General features: G+C 43.8%; 1 protein-coding gene across 2 annotated transcripts; it reads left to right on the forward strand.

Moving 5' to 3' along the window:
* Positions 1-596: 596 nt before the first annotated feature.
* adar (adenosine deaminase RNA specific) lies at positions 597-15,564 on the forward strand. 2 transcript variants are annotated; one of them, XM_085801310.1, is made up of 16 exons: positions 597-718; positions 3,789-5,574; positions 5,729-6,054; positions 6,848-7,043; positions 7,250-7,452; positions 7,879-8,014; positions 8,223-8,461; positions 8,689-8,845; positions 10,386-10,554; positions 10,841-10,934; positions 11,066-11,182; positions 11,351-11,478; positions 11,573-11,755; positions 11,908-12,020; positions 12,459-12,586; positions 13,137-15,564. In XM_085801310.1, exons 2-16 carry the CDS (start codon positions 3,919-3,921, stop codon positions 13,459-13,461), a joined length of 4,170 nt encoding a protein of 1,389 aa, XP_085657436.1. In that variant the 5' UTR covers positions 597-718; positions 3,789-3,918; the 3' UTR covers positions 13,462-15,564. The 2 variants fall into 2 exon arrangements, with proteins under 2 accessions (XP_085657436.1, XP_085657437.1); XM_085801311.1 differs by lacking the exon at positions 597-718 and adding an exon at positions 2,036-2,422.
* The last annotated feature ends 2,481 nt before the right edge of the window (positions 15,565-18,045 follow it).

An 18,045-nucleotide genomic window follows, 5' to 3' on the forward strand; every position in this document is an offset into this window, starting at 1 on the left:
TGGGCAGGCATGGGACTTGGCAAAGATGGGCAAACATAAAGATGGACTTGCAGTGGAAATGGCAGAACACAACAAACTGTGAAACACCTACTCAGGAAAAGATAACAGCTACAAGCCTGTGCTGCAATATCACACAATGGGCCCAAAGATGCTAACACTTAAAAAGAGTCTGCTGAGTCATTCAACAGTTGTGAAAGCAGTCGTTGAACTCATCGTGCCTCAGGATGAGGCCGACACCTGAGAGTGAATCAATCTGAACTGCAGTATAATCCCTACCTGTTTGAGGAGGCAATGTGGCTTCATGGCACCACTGTGTCTGCGAAAAACCAAGAAGAAGAAGAAAAATAAGATTATGATGATGATGATGAGGAGGAGGAGGAGGAGGAGGAGGAGGACTTATTCACCTCTTCACCATGATTGTTATTAAAATTATAATATATGATTTTCTCATCTGATGTTTCAGCATCACCACGATGGTATTTGATTTGCATAGCAAGTTGTTGTTTTATCACTGTAGCTAAAACGATTGTTCATTAAAGTTTTGAATTTTAAAAAAAGAGAGGATGTTGATGACGCGGGCCGATGCGACGTGTAGCTGAGTCCGTCGCCAGCATTCTACGTCACGACTGGCAACGGCTCTTTGATTGTTTTTCAATCACCGCATTGAAAATATTTCACAACGGCGAGAGCTCGCGAAGCCGAAACACTGCGAGTCAAGGTAACTAACTAACTAAAGCTGCAAATGGGCTTTAAATAGTCTACTGTGGTTCGGGCGAAGAGCACCGTGTGTGTGTGTATTTGCGTTAGCAGACAGTGAAGCGACTGTGCTGCGGGCGGTAGTTTGGAAATGGTGCAGTGCCAGTGCGGAGCTAGCAGCTAGCAGGCAGGCTAACGTTAGCTGGAGGAGGGACGGTGCTCGGCGGTATTTTCATCCTTCACCCCCAGGACAAGGCCTGACTACATGTGCCTCAGTGGGGTTTAAACATTTAAACCGGTTGAATCTTTCCCCAATGATGGCGGAACAGATGCTTTGTGTCTCTTGAAAGATGAGAAGAGAAGTGCCGACCGCTTGTTAGCGACGAGGACCTCGGCGGTTCATCCTCGGTCCCGCTGCTGCTGGTGATTAAACCCCGCTTAAATAATCCTCCCTTTACTGAAATTACATACAGAGTGCATCAATCTCGTCTGGCCTGCCATAAACCCCGACTGATAGCTATATATAGCGTAAATGTGTCACCTTGTTTTATATTGGAGTGTTTGTGTGAATGTGTATAATTTTTTACTTCGTTAGCTTTTAGCAGGTGATTGTGTTGACCGGGTGATGCATAAACGTGAAACAGGCCTTTGTCATACAGGGGGTGAATTTTAACTGTGCTGCTCGGGTGTATTTTTATTTTTATTTTTTTTAACTTGCTTGTAAACACGTCACTGGCTATTTTCACTAAATATACCTTTATTTACTAATTAAACACAATTGAATCCACTCTTGACCAAGCTAATAATGCTATGTTTATTTTGTCCAGTTACCGAAACTTGGTGAAATCGGTAACTCTTGTGTTGGTTAGTGTCCTTCAGCGTGTAGTACCCTCCCCCCTCCCCCGCCCCCCATCGCACCACAATGCTGTTATTAGACCTCGACTTTTGCTCTAATATTTGTATCCTCCGAAATGTATTACATTACTATAAGTCTCCACCCCCCCCACCTCGTTTGATTTCTAATAGGAGAACCTGATCTTAGCACGTGTTGTCTCCTCTGCCACAGCGTGCCGCGTACAGCCCGCGTTCAAGAGAGGATGTCCTTGTAGCTCCACGGTAACAATGATACATGATTGTTTGAGTTGGGCCACAGACGCAGGAGTCAGTCGACGGCCGTGGAGAGATGTACTGTTTTACTGTTTTAATGCTTTGTCTCGACACATCTGGCCACCTGTATCTCTCTGTGTCTGTCTGTCTGCTCTCTGGCGGTCACGTGACTCACTATGGAAACCTATCTCTTTTTTTCCAGAAATGAAATCGAAACTTACTTCGTCTTTGTAGGCCGCAGTTTCTCTTTCCTTGTACAAGCCTGTGGATTTAACACTGTGGATTTCACACTGTGTTGTAATAGAGTAGCAACGCACTTTTTATGGCACGGTATACGAGCATTTATAAGCGAAGGGCATCTGTGGTCTTCATATCGTAGAAGTTGCCGACAGGACCTCGCTCATCCAAACCGGAAGACCCAGCGCCTCGGACACAGATTCAGCTTCAAGCGATTTCTAATGTACCGCCCGCGTTTTCTTTATGAATCGCCGTTTAAATGTTAACATTGCTTTTATTTTTCGTGAGTTTTGTTTCAAGTCATCTGATCATTTTTAAGCTACAGGAGCAGCTGCGTTAACAAGTCTGACTTTTTATTTTTCCACCGCTGCAACTACTGTAGGTGAGATCCAGAGTACCGTGTGAGCCCACAGGGCCTTGTGCTACCGGTGTGTGTGGTGTGTTGTTTACAGGTGTAAATACGGGAACCGGATAAGCAGTGTGTATGTGTGTTAGGTTTTATCTCAGCATTGATCCAAAGTCCCAGTGATGATGAAGGGTCACTTTGAACATCAAACAGGTGGTGTTTAGCTGTGTCTTGACATGACAGCATAAAGCATACAAGAGTTGATTCATCAGTTGTCTCGTGGTTTTGTCTTGCCCGGGCTCTGAACAGAGAGGAGCATAATGACAGTAGATGCTGAAAAACACAGTTGTTACTTTGGCTGTCAACTGTTGCTTTGCATCACGGTCAAGATGAGTCAGCTCCAGCCCCGTTCGGCCCCTGGGCTGCCGGCCCTGTCAGCCCCTATTACTGTGATGAACCAACACTATGGTGTTCTCTATTAATGTGGCGGTGTTGGGCCTGTTCAGCTCTATGTGACAGACCAGTGATGCTGACTGGGCCAGAGGGGATGAAACCCGACTCAGTATTGGATGTTGTCAGTCTCGGTGATATAGACAGAGTGTTGTCAGATATGATACTTGAGTGAGGCTGAATCGATGTTTGTTGTACCATTGAAGGATATTGGAATTCTGAACTATGCTGTTTCACGGGATCTACATTTCTACTCCATTAATATTTTTCGGTCATAGCTGTATGTGTACAAAGACTTATCGTTGTAGTCAGGGCTGTTGGTTAGCAACTGCCACGGTGCTCTGCCCACAGCACAGCACTAAGAGGTAGCCCTTCATGTTCTTATGTCCTTGAAACTGTCCTTTTTGTCTGCATCCCTGTCTCACTTTCCCTCCTGTTATGGATCCAGATCTAGCAATAATTTGTAAGGCCAGAAATAAAACAGAATAGTCACAAGAAGTTCTGAATTATTAATCACCATCCTTTTACCCTGGGATTAAGTTTCAGTGTGACTGGGAGAGACAGTATGTCACCCTGCAGTCTCCTTGTAGACTGGTTGAGGCATAATCTGAGGATATAGATAGCAATGTTGACAGTGTTGTTGGTTGTCATTTGCATATCATTTTGATATTTACCTGATATCTATGAATCTCCTTTCTGTATACTGCTCCTCAGGAAGATTTGTGGGGTGACATTAAAACACTCTCCTTGGAACAGGTATAGATGCGATGACTAATCCAAGGACGTCTGAGCAGTTTGGAGGCCTGCCAGTAGGGCATGAACTTGTGTAACTGGCTATGATGACAGTTTCTCTTTCCCATTTCTTTTTGTCACCAGTCAGTTATCTTATCTTGTTATTTATTTGTGTTTGTTAATTATCTCCTCCTGACATTGTCCTTTGTTTTGATTTCAGGGGCTCTCAGTGTGCGACTTTCCTGCCTTGACCTACCATCAGGCTCCACCGTCTATATTAAACGACATACACCCATACAGAAGCTGCACGGCCAGCGGCACGGGCCCCCTTCACGCTCACCCCCTGCGCTATGAGCAGAGGTAGAGGAGGGCCTTACAAGGAACACTACCACAGACATCCACCGCTCCACCCGCAGGCCAAGGAGAATTTTAACAGATCTGGGCCAGCCTTACCCTACCCCAGAGTTGGCAGACAGCAGACCCCATATTCAGGTTACTACAACGGTCCCACCCCTCCTGTAGTGTCCATTCAACCCCCAGTCCCGTCGCTCATCCCCTCTGCTCCACCCATACCGGGCCACATTAAGGAAGCCCCTAAACCAGTGGGTCATAACAGTTCACATAATCAGCAGTATAGTCCCAGTCCTGTTCCCAATTCATTTCAGTACCAACAGGCCGAGTTCCTGAGAGGACACAGCTCTGAGGCGCCACACTTCAGAGCCAGCCCACGAGGAGGGGGAGGGGGAGTGGTACCCGGCAGGCCACCCGTCGCCTCATATCACCCCCAGTCAGGACACAGTAGATATCCAAACTCCAACACCAGCCCCAGGGGCAGAGGTGGATACAGCCATGACCAGAGTTTTGCATGCCCACCTTCTGTAGGACCTCCACGAGGCGCCCAAGGCTCCCAACACCCGAATCCAAACCATTTACAAAGTAAAAACTACAACCAATACCAGTACAATAATAGACAATGGTGCCCCCAAACAGACTCTCTCTGTGACAGTTATCAGAGATTGTCTCTACATCGAGACAGGACCAACAGAGGAGAAAGGTTTGACAGACATTCTGCTTCAAGCAGCTTGAACGTTTCAAGCTTCGGTAAAACTAACATCACTCTCACCCCTGATATCCGGGACCAGGTACATAGAGCTTTGGCAACATTGGGGCCCAGTGAGAGCGTCTCAGCAAAGTGGTTAGCCAAAAAGTTGCGTCTGCCCAAAAAGATAGTGAATAAGGCCCTCTACTCTTTGGAGCGCTCACAGAAAGCCTCCAAGGAAGGACTCCACCCTCCAGAGTGGACTGTTCACCGAGAACCTCTCGGATTTAAGGAAGATCAAAACTCAGAAGTACAGAGTCCACCATCTCATCCGTGTGTCAGCCCAGGACACTCTCCACAACCGGAAGCCAAGGTTGAGCTAAAAACAGAAACAGCAAGAAACAGGGGACAGGCCAAAGAAGAGGACTCTGACACAGAATCCAGTTCTTCTTACAGCTCTTCTTCAGAGTCATCTGACTCTGAAGCTTCCCAGTCACCAGCACAAGGTCAGCGCGAAGAGAAAGAACACCCCGGCACCACCAGCTCCCCTGATCAGGAACTTTTGCTTCCCATGATGGCAGACCAGAAGGAGCTAGTTCTGCGGTACCTCCTAGATTCAGGGACGGCATCTGCTATTGTCATAGCCAAAAATCTAGGGCTTAGGGGTGCCAAGTATGTAAATCCCACCCTTTATGCACTGGAGAAGCAAGGTGATGTCATTAGAAACACGGATAGCAACCCACCCACCTGGGAGCTCTCCACCCACCGCAGGGAGAGGATGGAGAGAAGCCTCAAGGCTGCACAGAGCACCCCAGCTGAGGGAGGGGCCATGGAGGAGGAACCCCGCATTGAGGAGAAGGGAGGCGGGTCCGTCTTCCTGCCGTCACCCCCACTACCACCAATGCCGGGCCTGGAGCCAATACCACATCCAGAGGGATGGATGCCAGAGCAAAGTCACAGTGAAGCGGTAGGCTGAAGTGCTGGGTGTTGTTTTGTATTTTTGTGTTTATTTAGTTGTAGGTAGTTCAGTCCTTTCCTTCATTTTTCAATTAAGATAACCATCCGCAGAAGTTTAGTCGGATCTTATTAAGCCTTTCACCTCTTTGCTTTTCCCTCCTCAGTCCCAGTCCTCCCTCAAGCCGCTCTCCTTTACCTCAAGTCAAGACAAAGAGACCAACGAACAACAGTGGGCGTCCGATGAAATCCCTGAATTCCTCAATGCCATTCGCAGAGAGACGGATGCTGAAAAAATGGCAGCAGAGCAGTCCAACGACATGGGAACTGTTGCCGTGTCGCTGGCCGCTCCACCTCCTCAGAACCTGTGGGCCAAATTGCAGGAGGTGAGGCTGAAGAACCCGGTCAGCGGCCTCATGGAGTATGCCCAGTATCTGGGCCACAACTGCGAGTTCCAGCTGCTTGACCAGTCAGGACCCTCCCATGACCCACGGTTAGTGACATGATCTACTCTGTTAGTGATCCGAAGTGTAAATGATAATTACTTGCATTTCTATGCTGCACTGTTAAATTTAACAGGGGGTAAGTATTGCCTTACTACCTTGCATTAGATTTTGACCGATCTACACTGAATTAAGTGTTTTTGTCAATTTCGTTAAAACAGTCAAAGAGATAGTTCAGCTTTTTTGAAGTGGGGTTGTATCAGCTACAAATGCCCATTCAGTATACTAGATGCAGTAGGAAGGTCTCTGCTCTCCCCCACTGAGAAACACCGGCACATTGCGCTGCACCGAGACACAGGCAATACACTGTTGGCAGTGGGGGACGATTAATCAGTGTATTTTCGCACCTACAAGAGGTCCCAACTCAAAATAATACACCAGTTCAAGAGTATGATATAAAGTAAAGAATTACAATGCATCAGCTGGTCGGAAAAAAGTTTGTTTATCTGGAACTACCAGATCAGGGCAGATCTGCTTTAGTCCTCACTACTAGTCAGCGTTTCTACTGGATTTGATTCAGAAGTAGCAACTTGTCAACATGCTGTGGAGTTAGTTTCCACAGTGACCTGTGATCTGGGAACTATTTAACGGATCGTATTTAAAAACTACAAACTTGGTCTTTTGAAGTTTAGTTTGTTGTCTTATCGTGTGATACAGACGTTTTTGTTTTTCAGCACATTTGTTAGGCTCTGTGAAGACCCTGATGACATCTATACAATTCAATTGGAGCCACTCAGCTAATATATTTTTGTCTCATCTGTATATTTTCTCTCCCTTTGTCAGATTCCGTATGCAGGTGATGCTCAACGGGAAACTGTTTCCTGTTGCAGAAGCTTCCAGTAAGAAGGTTGCGAAAAAGGATGCCGCTGCGGCCGCACTACGCATCCTCATCGGAGAGATGCAAGGAGGAGCCAGCACAGGGGACGAGGAGTGTACGGCCAATACGGACCAAGCCATCGATCTTCCCCTAGACACAAGTGTAAGTTTCTTTGAATGATAACTGATAACTGACATTTAAAATTCTGTTAAAATGTGGTACACTACTTTACGTTATCACTCCATCAAAAGAAGAGATTGCAGTTCTAACAGTTATGTGATTATTTGCACAGCCTCAGTAAAAAAAATATCATGCTTTAAATACAACAAAAAGAGCAAGTTATGATTTTTTTTTTTTTTATCTACCAGGGGGCAGCTGAGAGCATGGGGGGAATTTTTGGTTCTGGGGGTGTGGAAGAGATGGGGATGGTGGAGGGACCTCGCCAGCCACTGTCACGCTCTCTGCCTGGTGGCAAAAATCCAGTTTCTGTCCTGATGGAGTACAGCCAGCGCAGTGGGAACCCCATCGAATTCATCATCACTGGGCAGGCAGGCCCACCACATGACCCACGGTACTGACGCCTCCACGTCCCTCTGAATCTGTCCTTTTGGATGTTGCTCTCCCCCACACTGCATGTTTTTAGACCGAGTTCCTCTGTTGTCATGCATTTCCTGGTTGATCAGCTATTTCTGTTCAGTCTATCCTTACTACTGTAGTCAGCTGAGAAAGAGACAAAGAACCATCTATCTTTCTGTTTATAATTCATCCCTTTAGGCAGCTGGTTGGTCTGGGAGATACAATATAAACTTTGTGTTTTCCTCCAATAACTTTCTGTAGCACTTCTGTTTTTATGACTAGTACAACACAGGTTCTTGAGTCACTATGAACCAGGTGCATCTGATGATTGATCTGAATGTGATAAGTCATGATTAAACTGTGATGTCAGTTGCACACCAAAATAAGTCCCTCACTCTCTCTTTTCACCTTCTCTGTCCAGGTTCATGTACAGGGTGAAGGTGGGAGAGAACTTGTTTGCCGAGGCCTCGGCGCCGAGCAAGAAGGCAGCCCGCCAGCTGGCAGCAGAGGAGGCCGTCAAAGAATTGATGTCTGATGGGAGATTACAGCTCAACAAGGTGTGGACTGAAAAGCAGAGAATGACTGCATTTGTTAATTTGTTAATTTTGCTTATTGCCAAAAGGAGTGGAATGACTTAAGAGGAACAGCGATCACTCTGGCAGAAAGAATCGATCTTGTCACTTTGTTCAAGTTGTTCTGCTTTCTTTGCTCACACCTCTCGTTTCTCCTCCCTACCACTGCTTTCTTTTTTCGTTTTTTTTGCAGCCCCAGTTGCCCCTCGGCTCCTCCAGTGATAGTGATGGCGGTGGTACTGGGACTACATGCCCCTCTTTGCCCCCTCTTACTGCAGATGAGTTGCGAGCAGCACACGAGGCAGGTGTCGGCGACCTCATCAACCATCTGAACAACAATGCAGTGTCAGGTCTTCTGGAGTACGCCAGAGCCCGGGGCTTTGCTGCTGAGATCCGCCTGGTGGGCCAGTCTGGGCCACCGCATGAGCCAAAGTATGTGTGAGCTGCATGAAGACACACACACGTTAAACATGTACACACAAGAAAAAATCTACTGTAAAGTTTGTCCTGAGCTCTGAAATATGTTCCTCGTGTACTTAAGGGAAGAATGAATTGTTTCTCTGGAGCTCTGTGGTTCTAAAGCCGTTAGCGTACTGAGGATCTAAAAGTCTAAAGGAGTTTGGACAACCCTGTGTGATTACCTTTCTCCTGCTTGTCAGGTTCACCTACCAGGCTAAGCTGGGTGGACGTTGGTTCCCTCCAGTCTGTGCATCCAACAAGAAGCAGGGAAAACAGGAGGCGGCAGATGCTGCATTACGGGTCCTGATTGGAGAAGCAGAGAGAGCAGCCCGCACTGGGGAGCTGATCCCAGCTGAGGTGAGCTGACTTTTTATTAATTTCACATTTTCTAATATGCAATCAGGCTCAACATGGGCACAAGCCATATCATATGGCTCAGCATATCAAGAAACTTTGCTTAGTTGAATTAATTAAGCAGAAGAATTGACTTAACTTGAACGTAACGTTGGCATGTATTCGACTGATCACAGCATTTAATAAAACATCACTGCAAATGAGTTGGCACCCTCACCACTGTTGCCAGATTTCGGTCATTAAAAAAAAAATCGCTGATAGTTTGGCCTGACTTTCAGACATTTGGGCATTCTCAATCCAACTCTTGTTGGAAAGCTTTTATTGCACTTAACATAACAAGTTGTCAAGCTGTCCCTCCTCTGGTCCACTCTATGTGGAGGGGGAAGAAAGAGCAGAAGAGAGACGTGACCACAAAAGACAGAAAAATGCAGTAGAGACTTTTACACCAACATGAAACAAGTGCACATAAATTTTCTTGTTTTTTAAGATTTTTTCTTTGGTTCATTGGATGTCCAATTTAAAAGGAGATGGGTGCTCCCCAAGGCAGTGGAAATGTTTGAATGACACTTACATAATCTATAACCCAATTATGGGTGTAACAGTACACACAAGTCACGGTTCGTTTTTTTTTTTATTTTATAACAGAAGATTTTAGTTTTACATTCATTAGTGTCTGTTGTACCAAACCCGTACCGAACCGGGTTTGGTACAACAGACACTAATGAATGTAAAACTAAAATCTTCTGTTATAAAAGTAAAAAAAAAAAAATAGAATAGAAAATAAAACAAGTGCAAAAGGAGTGTTATAATACCATTCATTAATATATATATATATATATATATATATATATATATATATATATATATATATATATATATATATATATATATATATATATATATATATATCAAAAGAAAATTTATTTAGGTCAGATGCCTGTTGCTTTGGTGATGTTTCTGGTCCTGTCTGTGTTCATGTCAAGTTAAAAGCAGCGGGATAAGTTGTTGCACACAACTTGTCTTTTTCCTTGCACCAGTGATTGACGTATCACGGTGATGCCGTCTTATATGCGATAACGTCTTTGATTTTTTTCTAATATTCACTCAGACGTATTCGTCGTGTGACTGTGTGCACCAAATCGTGACCCCCGTACCATGACGGCACGGGACGAATACAAATACCGTTACACCCCTAAACCCAATTGGAAACATAACCAAGAGAAGAAGAAATTATAACTCGGCAGATAAATCATAGTAAATAAATCGTCACTGTCTGCTATATTGTTGTTGGCATTGGCTTGCACTGGCTTGCACTAACAAAAACAAATATTTGCAAAATTGATAATAATCCCAATTTAACTTTTGCACTTTTAATACTTTTATGCCAGTACCAAGGTACTAAGATGCACAAACAACAACTCGTTGCCATGTATAACTGTGTTATTATGCCAGTGACAATTAAGTATTATATATTGTTATTATTATTATAAATTATTATTAGTAGTAATTGAATTGAATTTCCTTTCTGTTTTGCTTGTCCTAGCTTCCTGTGAGTGGCAGCACTTTGCATGACCAGATAGCAATGTTGAGCCACCAGCGCTTCAACGCCTTAACCACACGTATCCAGCACAGCCTTCTGGGTCGAAAGATTCTGGCGACCATCGTCATGAGGAGAGGGGAAGGCCTGGGGACTGTTGTCAGCCTGGGAACTGGTATACACCTTATCTTTTCGTAGCCTATGAAACGATGGTAGTGGTGGAAACTGGGAATAGAAAGAATTTTGAAGCAACAGAATAACATGTGTTGTTACTGCACTTTTCCATGATTTTTAGTTGCAGTTTTTTTTTCAGGATTTCTGTGCTGAGAGGCACACACTGTCATAAAGCTGGAACAGAACTAGGTCACTGCAGAAATGACAGGCGCTGCATTTTTGTGTTCTTTGACATTGAACATGTCTCTTGTTTTGTTTTTTTCGTGGTTTTTTTTTCTCCCCATCAGGAAATCGCTGTGTTAAAGGGGAGGAGCTCAGCCTTAAAGGAGAGACTGTTAATGATTGCCACGCTGAAATCATCTCCAGAAGAGGATTTGTTCGGTAGAAACAGATCTTGCTCTTTCAACAAAGTTTCTTCCCCAGTTCAAAACATGTCCCGCTCTTTTCTCCGGTCACAGTCTGCTGCACATTATTTATAAGTCCGTCTTCCATCTTGTCTCCGTTCCTCTCAGGTTCCTGTACAATGAGCTGCTCAAGCATTATGACGGTGCAGAGGACAGTATATTTGAGCAAGCGGATAGCGGCAAGCTGCAGATCAAACCTGACATCACCTTTCACCTCTACATCAGGTGGGAGCATCAAATGTTTTCTTTCTCCTTGTTCGCCTCCCCCTCAATCTTTCATCTTTTATTTTCATCCTGTCCATCAGGGACGTGCATCAATATTTCATGTTTGGATCAATGTTAGTTAGCGTCTCCTATGTTTTCTTATGTCTCCTCTGATTATGTTATTGATAGCACGGCACCCTGTGGGGACGGGGCTCTGTTTGACAAGTCCTGCAGCGAGTCTGGGGACGAAGTCGAGGGCCATCAGCCTCTGTTTGAGAACGCCAAGCAGGGCAAGCTCCGCACCAAAGTGGAGAACGGTGAGCCATGAACCACCTCCTTTACAAACATTGTAGCAACCGATATCTTGCCATAAACAAGAGCTGTGACCTTTGTATGTTGTTTGTGCTCCAGGTGAAGGCACCATCCCAGTGGAGTCGAGTGCTATTGTGCCCACCTGGGATGGCATCCAGCATGGAGAGAGGCTGCGAACCATGAGCTGCAGTGATAAGATCCTGCGTTGGAACGTCCTGGGCCTCCAGGGGGCGCTGCTTACCCATTTCCTGCATCCCATCTACCTTAAGTCCATCACACTTGGTACAGCATGTCGTTGCATTGTTACAGTTGGAGAACAGATAATGTGACAGATAAGAGAGTTAACATCAGTGAAGTTGGATGAATTCCCAGTTTTAAGTTGCCCTTCGTCTCAAATATCTGTTTTACAATGATCGCTTGTTCTGATGTGTTAGGCTATCTGTACAGCCACGGTCACCTGACACGTGCTGTTTGCTGCCGGCTGGCCAGAGACGGTGAAGCCTTCGCCAAGACTCTTCCTGCTCCCTTCAAGCTAAACCACCCAGAGGTAATCTCAGAGGCTTCTGGCAATGTTATGTATGGACATTAATCAGGAATATTGAGGCGGTTCTCACTGAATTCATCAATTTAGCTGCCAACACTGCTGTTTTGTGCCTGCACAACAGTTTCTTCATTGCCTGTCCTCTCTAAATTTGGCTCATCCATCAATTAGCAGAAACACAGTGACACGCAGCTGAACTTTTTCCTTGTCTTTAGCCCAGTTTTTTGATCGCTTTCAGTAACACACCAGGGAGATTGGTTGAAAATGCCATCCTCGACTGACACAGTGTGACGCAGCCATCACACTGAAACATGCATTACACAACTAATTTTGCACGCTCTGTTTGGAAATGCTGACTCACGCTGAAGGGCCAAATTAGCCTGATTAAACAAAATCTGCTCTCTCCGTCCCTCCCTTCTCCCACACCACCTGGCTGGACCGTAGGTGGGCAGAGTGAGCGTGTACGACTCCACACGTCACACAGGCAAGACCAAGGAGTCCAGTGTGAACTGGAGCTTCCCAGACCAGCACAGTGTAGAGGTGTTGGACGGGACCAAAGGCAAACTAGATGGGTATGTAGTACACAGTGTGACAAACCTAAACCCTGTCTCTCCTGATATCAACACATGCTTTGTTAAAGATTTTGACACTTATAGGAAAGACATCACAGTCAGTTATGGATATTACAATCCAAGTTACAGTAGTCCTCATGCCTCAAAGCTCTTCGAAATCAGTCCCTGGTTGTGTGGTGGTTTCCTACACTGCAAGACAAAATCTGTGGGTAGATTTCCTTATCAAGATCTGTGCAGTGCTGACATTTATATTTTCTTCAGTAGACCAGTTTATAACATGCAGTTCTACAAGCTTACAGTATTTTAGACTTAGCTTATTTTGATCCACTTTACTCCGTGCAGTTCCCAAGTCCTAAACCCCAAGATATGTGATGTGGCAATCAATGCTCTGTTTTGTTGGGAATCAATGTCAAGTAACCACAAAGCTTATCTTATTTTGTTTAAATGACCCAAGACAGTATGCAGCAGGCAGTGAAGATACAGTATAATCAGACCAGACAATCTATCACGTTTTTCACTTTTATGGACTAAACTAACGTCTTCCCTGTAGGAACAAACTGGCTGTGTCCCGTGTGTCCAAGACCAACTTGTTCTTGCTGTTCCGCACTCTGTGCCAACGGTGTGGCCGCACAGACCTTCTCTCCCACCCCTCCTACTCCCAGGCCAAGATGACGGCCATGTCCTTCCAGCTGGCCAAGCAGCAGTTCTTCCATGCCCTCAGCAACCATGGGTACGGCGCCTGGATCGGCAAACCGCTGGAGGAGAAGAGCTTTGAGTCAGGGGAGGGAACTGGGAACAATGGAGCAAGCCTCCATGTGGGATACGGCGGCAGTAGAAACGGGGGAGCGATGGAATACAAGACAGAGGAGGCATAGAACAGGGCAGGGTACATTACTAAGTTGCTAATATGAATATGTGGGGGGGTGGGGGGGGAGAAAAGCACAAGCCAGGGGCAGATGTGAAGAAAGAAAAGGACAATCAAACAATGTGTAGCCAGCAGCCAGAACTGTATCTTCTGATGGAACATGATTAAAGGCTGCGGAGGAAGAAGTGATGGAAGGAGACAGAATGAATGAAGGAGATGGCAAGGGCAAAGCCTGGAGGGTGAGTGGGATCACAGTTGACAGACAGAACCAGAGAGAAAGATTCAGGGGGTGTACAAAATATTGTAAACACTACATGAAAAAGGAATTAGTTTGAAGTCAGTAAATCGCCATGGCAAACACTGCTATAAAGCTGAGCTGTGCTAACTTGCAAGACAATTACTGTGTTTGGTAGGATCCTTCATACTGTTTGTAACAATGCGTTAGTATCGGACTGTAATTTCAGTTTGTCTTTGTAATTATAATGTTTGGCATACGCTGCTATCATTTCCTCCTCTGTTCTCTTTAATATGTTAAATCACTTTCAGGTTCTTTGACCACTGCATGAGATGATTTGGCCTCTTCAGACCTCTGTTTGTTGTCTGATTTTGCCATGAGAACCTCAGTAGTTGACAAGTGCTAATTGGCATTCAACCCAACATCACCCTGCATTGTAGCAGTGTTTGTAATTGTAATTAGGTTAATGTAGAGTATCTGTTTTTGTTTTTGTTTTTTTTAATTGCACTCACCCTAGTTAGATGTCAAGTGAATTTGGAAACAAGTCCTTTTTCAGTGCAGTCCCAGCTTACAGTGCAAAAGCTTTCACTGTACATAAGAAGAACATCAATGGCAACTTTTTCTCTGATCAGTTACAGACATTCACTGTGCAACATTTTAGGCTCTAGCTCCCATACATACTCTGAAGACTTCAAACAGGCCCCTTTTCTGAGTTAGACCAGCTGTAGGATTTAAACCTTAGCGCTCCATCCATATGCTGTTTCCATGGTTACCATTAGCACAACATAGGTCACTGCAGACCTTTGGATCAGTCCCCCAATTTCTCTGAGCTTTTGTGCTTTTATATGGAATTACTGATGTCAAGGCCTCCAAAAAAAAACAGTTCTGTTCCTACTGCTCGTGTGTGTTTTTCGCTATTGCTCCTTGTTTTTCTTCACTTCTGTCAATGAAGTCATCAATAACTGGCCGTGCTGGCGAGTCCTGGAAAGTGTCTCATCCTGCCTGCAGCCTGCCTGCATAATGTTGTTTTACATCTCAGTACACAAACAGACTTTCAGGTTCTCTTGCACGGCCGGTTGTTGGTGACTGAGCTTTGTTGTTTGAGGAGAGTATGTTGTTGGTTTTGGTTGATTCGGTTACATGTAGAAGGATGATGCAGTATATACATTGGGTGTATACAAATACATGGACACACAGATGTATGGTGGGGCCCAGAAGCCTGAGTTTGAAGTATCCACATTGTCGGAGCGCTCTGTGCGATTATGTGAGAGATGTGCTGTAATATCTCGTGATGTCACAGTGGTCAGATTTGCTCTGGTAACTCCAGAGGAAAAGCTTAGAGCGACAAAACTCCCGAATTGTCTGTTTACTGGTTTAAAGCTTGAAGTGATGAGTTCCCTCTGCAAATCAGAGTTGGACCTCTCCCTGGTTGAAGCATGATTAGGTTCCTTATCACCGTCCCGAAGTTTAACTTTTAATTGAGGTCTTTCTTAATGTCTTGAAAGGTGGCAGGATTCTCACATATATTGTGATGTGGATTACACATACACATTGTTTTTAGTACCTGTAACATTTCTTTAAATCTTTATATACGTATTTACAGTATATTTAAGTAAATGGCTTTAAAGCTGAAAATGTTTAGTATTGGTGCTAAAACTCAGGCCATTGGGCCCCACTGTTCGAGTGTTTGAGGATAGTGTTTTATATATGTCTGTGTGTGGATGTATATGTATAGGTTTCATGTATATATTTTGTAAATCATCAACAATTGTTTTATATAATTTTTTTTCTGATGTTTTAATGGACTATGCCTTTTTTTTCTTTTTTTTTACCAATAACATTTGGAAAGTTTGAAAAAATAAAATAGGTAGCAACATTTCAGAAGAGTGAAAGAGGAGTTTGTTGTTTTGTAGACTAAACTAAACTGTATTTCACATTTATTTATCACATGATTCTTTCTTCAGGGGAGTGCTTATATCAACTGGAGGATGATATGGAGAATAAGACATTTTTTTAAGGGCTGATAGACGTTCATTATGTCAAAAGCAGCTGTTGAGTTGTTAAAAGAGGCCCCTTGGTTCAGTCTGACATGATAAATCCTTGGATTGCACTTACACAGGAACAGTGACTATGAAGAGATTTTCTAGGCTGAAAGTTTGAGAGAGCAGATGATGTAAATGTTCTTAGCAGTGGCTCCTTTCCTTGGGGCAGCGTTTAGATTGAGTCTGGCTCTTAATAGCTGCAGAACCCATTGCAATGCTCCAAAGGATCAGCAGATGGAAACATGTCCTCACCTTAGGGCTGGGGGCTGTGTGCAGCCTTTGGAGAAAAGCTCCATGAAATCAGCCACTGGTTGTGCAGTGGTACCCTACCCTGGTATTTATGGGTAGATTTCCATATCAAGATCTGTGCTGTGTTGAAATGTATTATATCTATAGACCAGGATATTACCGGTATATCACATTATTTACAGGTTTATTATGTTTAGGTATTTTGCTTTCAGTTTCACTCTGGTCCACCCAACACAGAAGTGCAAGAATATACATAGACATGCTCAGACTCACACTATCTGAGCTTTAGAACTGTAAGGAACTGTCAATCAACATCTCTACTAGAGATGATGTTTTAGTGTATTTATTATATAAACACACACTAAGGAATATATTTTAAGGAATGAACAATATAATAATAGGGTTGTAAAAGCAAGAAAAGTGATATGTACAAACACAAATGTGTGTATATACAAAATATGTAAAACTACAAATCTAAATGAAATCACAACGAGGAGTATTATGTATTATGAGTATTATGGGAGTAGAATTAATCTTTTCTCAGTGGATTCTGTGAGAGATGTTAGTTATGTGTTGTAAAATCCTGATACTGGATGGCACTGATACAATACTTCACACTGTTTCAGCTGTGTCTTAATGTGATGCATTAACACTTTGAAAATTTGAACAAGCCATTTAGAGCCGTTGCTCGGTGCAATGTCTCACTGGGAACAAATAGTGATGTTCGGTATCTAATTCTGTATCACTTCAGCGTAGCGTTAGATCCTGTCTTGTCTCCGGATCAGCAGCACTTTGTTTCTGTCGAGGGACTGGACGATGGCTGCTATATTGTAAGCCAATCAGTGTAGTGCCTCATAAATAATTTTATTGTAAATGCTCCCTAAACTGCGCGTTTCATAGGAAGATGGTGCCAAGCAGAGGAATCCCCACAACAGCAACAACAAAAAGGCATAATATCCCTATGCTTAATCATGGTTAGGAGCTAAATAATTTGATCCTAGTTGTAATTGCATTTATAGAATTTAAAACTCTCGTGTAATAGTGACAACAAAATGTGCACATACTTTAAACAGAGGCATGTGCTGTGGTCAAGGTCTGTTTGAATCAGTATCTCAACCCATCAAGTTGGCTTCAAATGCATGGATGGTGGGACAAGGGCAGGACTAATGCTATAGAGAGTGAAGTAAGGCACGATAGAGGGAGCAATGGAAGAGGGTAGCAGGGCTGCAGAGAGTGAAGTATTAGTCCAGACCGAAGGGCTTAAACGACCCAATCGATGCTCTCCAATGGAAACAAATGAGAGAGGGGAGGAAGGGAATACATGAAGGCTGAGTGGGAGAAGGAATGGCTTAGAAGCTATAGTTAAAAAACACACACACACTCACAAGATCATCACCTGTGGAGCCCAGTACAAATTTATAATGGTGATCAAGGTGTGACGGTTGGGATAGAGCATCAAGTAGCATGGTACTGTGAGGGTAATGGATGGTACTGTGAGTTTAGCACATGCTGTACGTTGTACCATGCTTCTAGCTATAGCATAAAAAATACATTTGTAATTCACTGGCCTTGTTAAAAGATGATGTTGCATAGTACATAGCAAACTGACAAAGCTACTTCCATCTTATAAAATCATAAACCACCTCAACCCATACCTCTATCCCTAAGCCCTATCCCTAAATAACCCATATGTATCTGCCAGTATGAAGTACAATACAGTTAGTCAGTGGTGTTGAATATTTACATGGTCAATAGAAGGATTGTACTATGGCATTAAAAGCTTTCATCTTTGATTGATTTAGTTAGAAGCCTACCTGAAATAAGAATTAGAAGAAAAAAATAAGATAAAGAAATAGTACAAGTAGCCTACTGTTTTACAGGAAGGAAAACTTAGTAAAACCTACAATGCAACAATACAAAACTAACTAAAATGAATTGCAGATAAAACTAGAAACACAGGGGCTGCTGCCAAGGGTGTGATCTCTGTTAGCTAATCAGACAGACACATGATCATCTTTCTCTGAGCACTGACATTGACGAGCTGTCAACCTTTTTGTGTGTCTGTGTG

The sequence above is a fragment of the Trachurus japonicus genome, chromosome 16, assembly GCF_045865225.1.
Source record: "Trachurus japonicus isolate A0001 chromosome 16, Traja_1.0".
NCBI classification, from domain to species: Eukaryota; Metazoa; Chordata; class Actinopteri; order Carangiformes; family Carangidae; genus Trachurus; species Trachurus japonicus.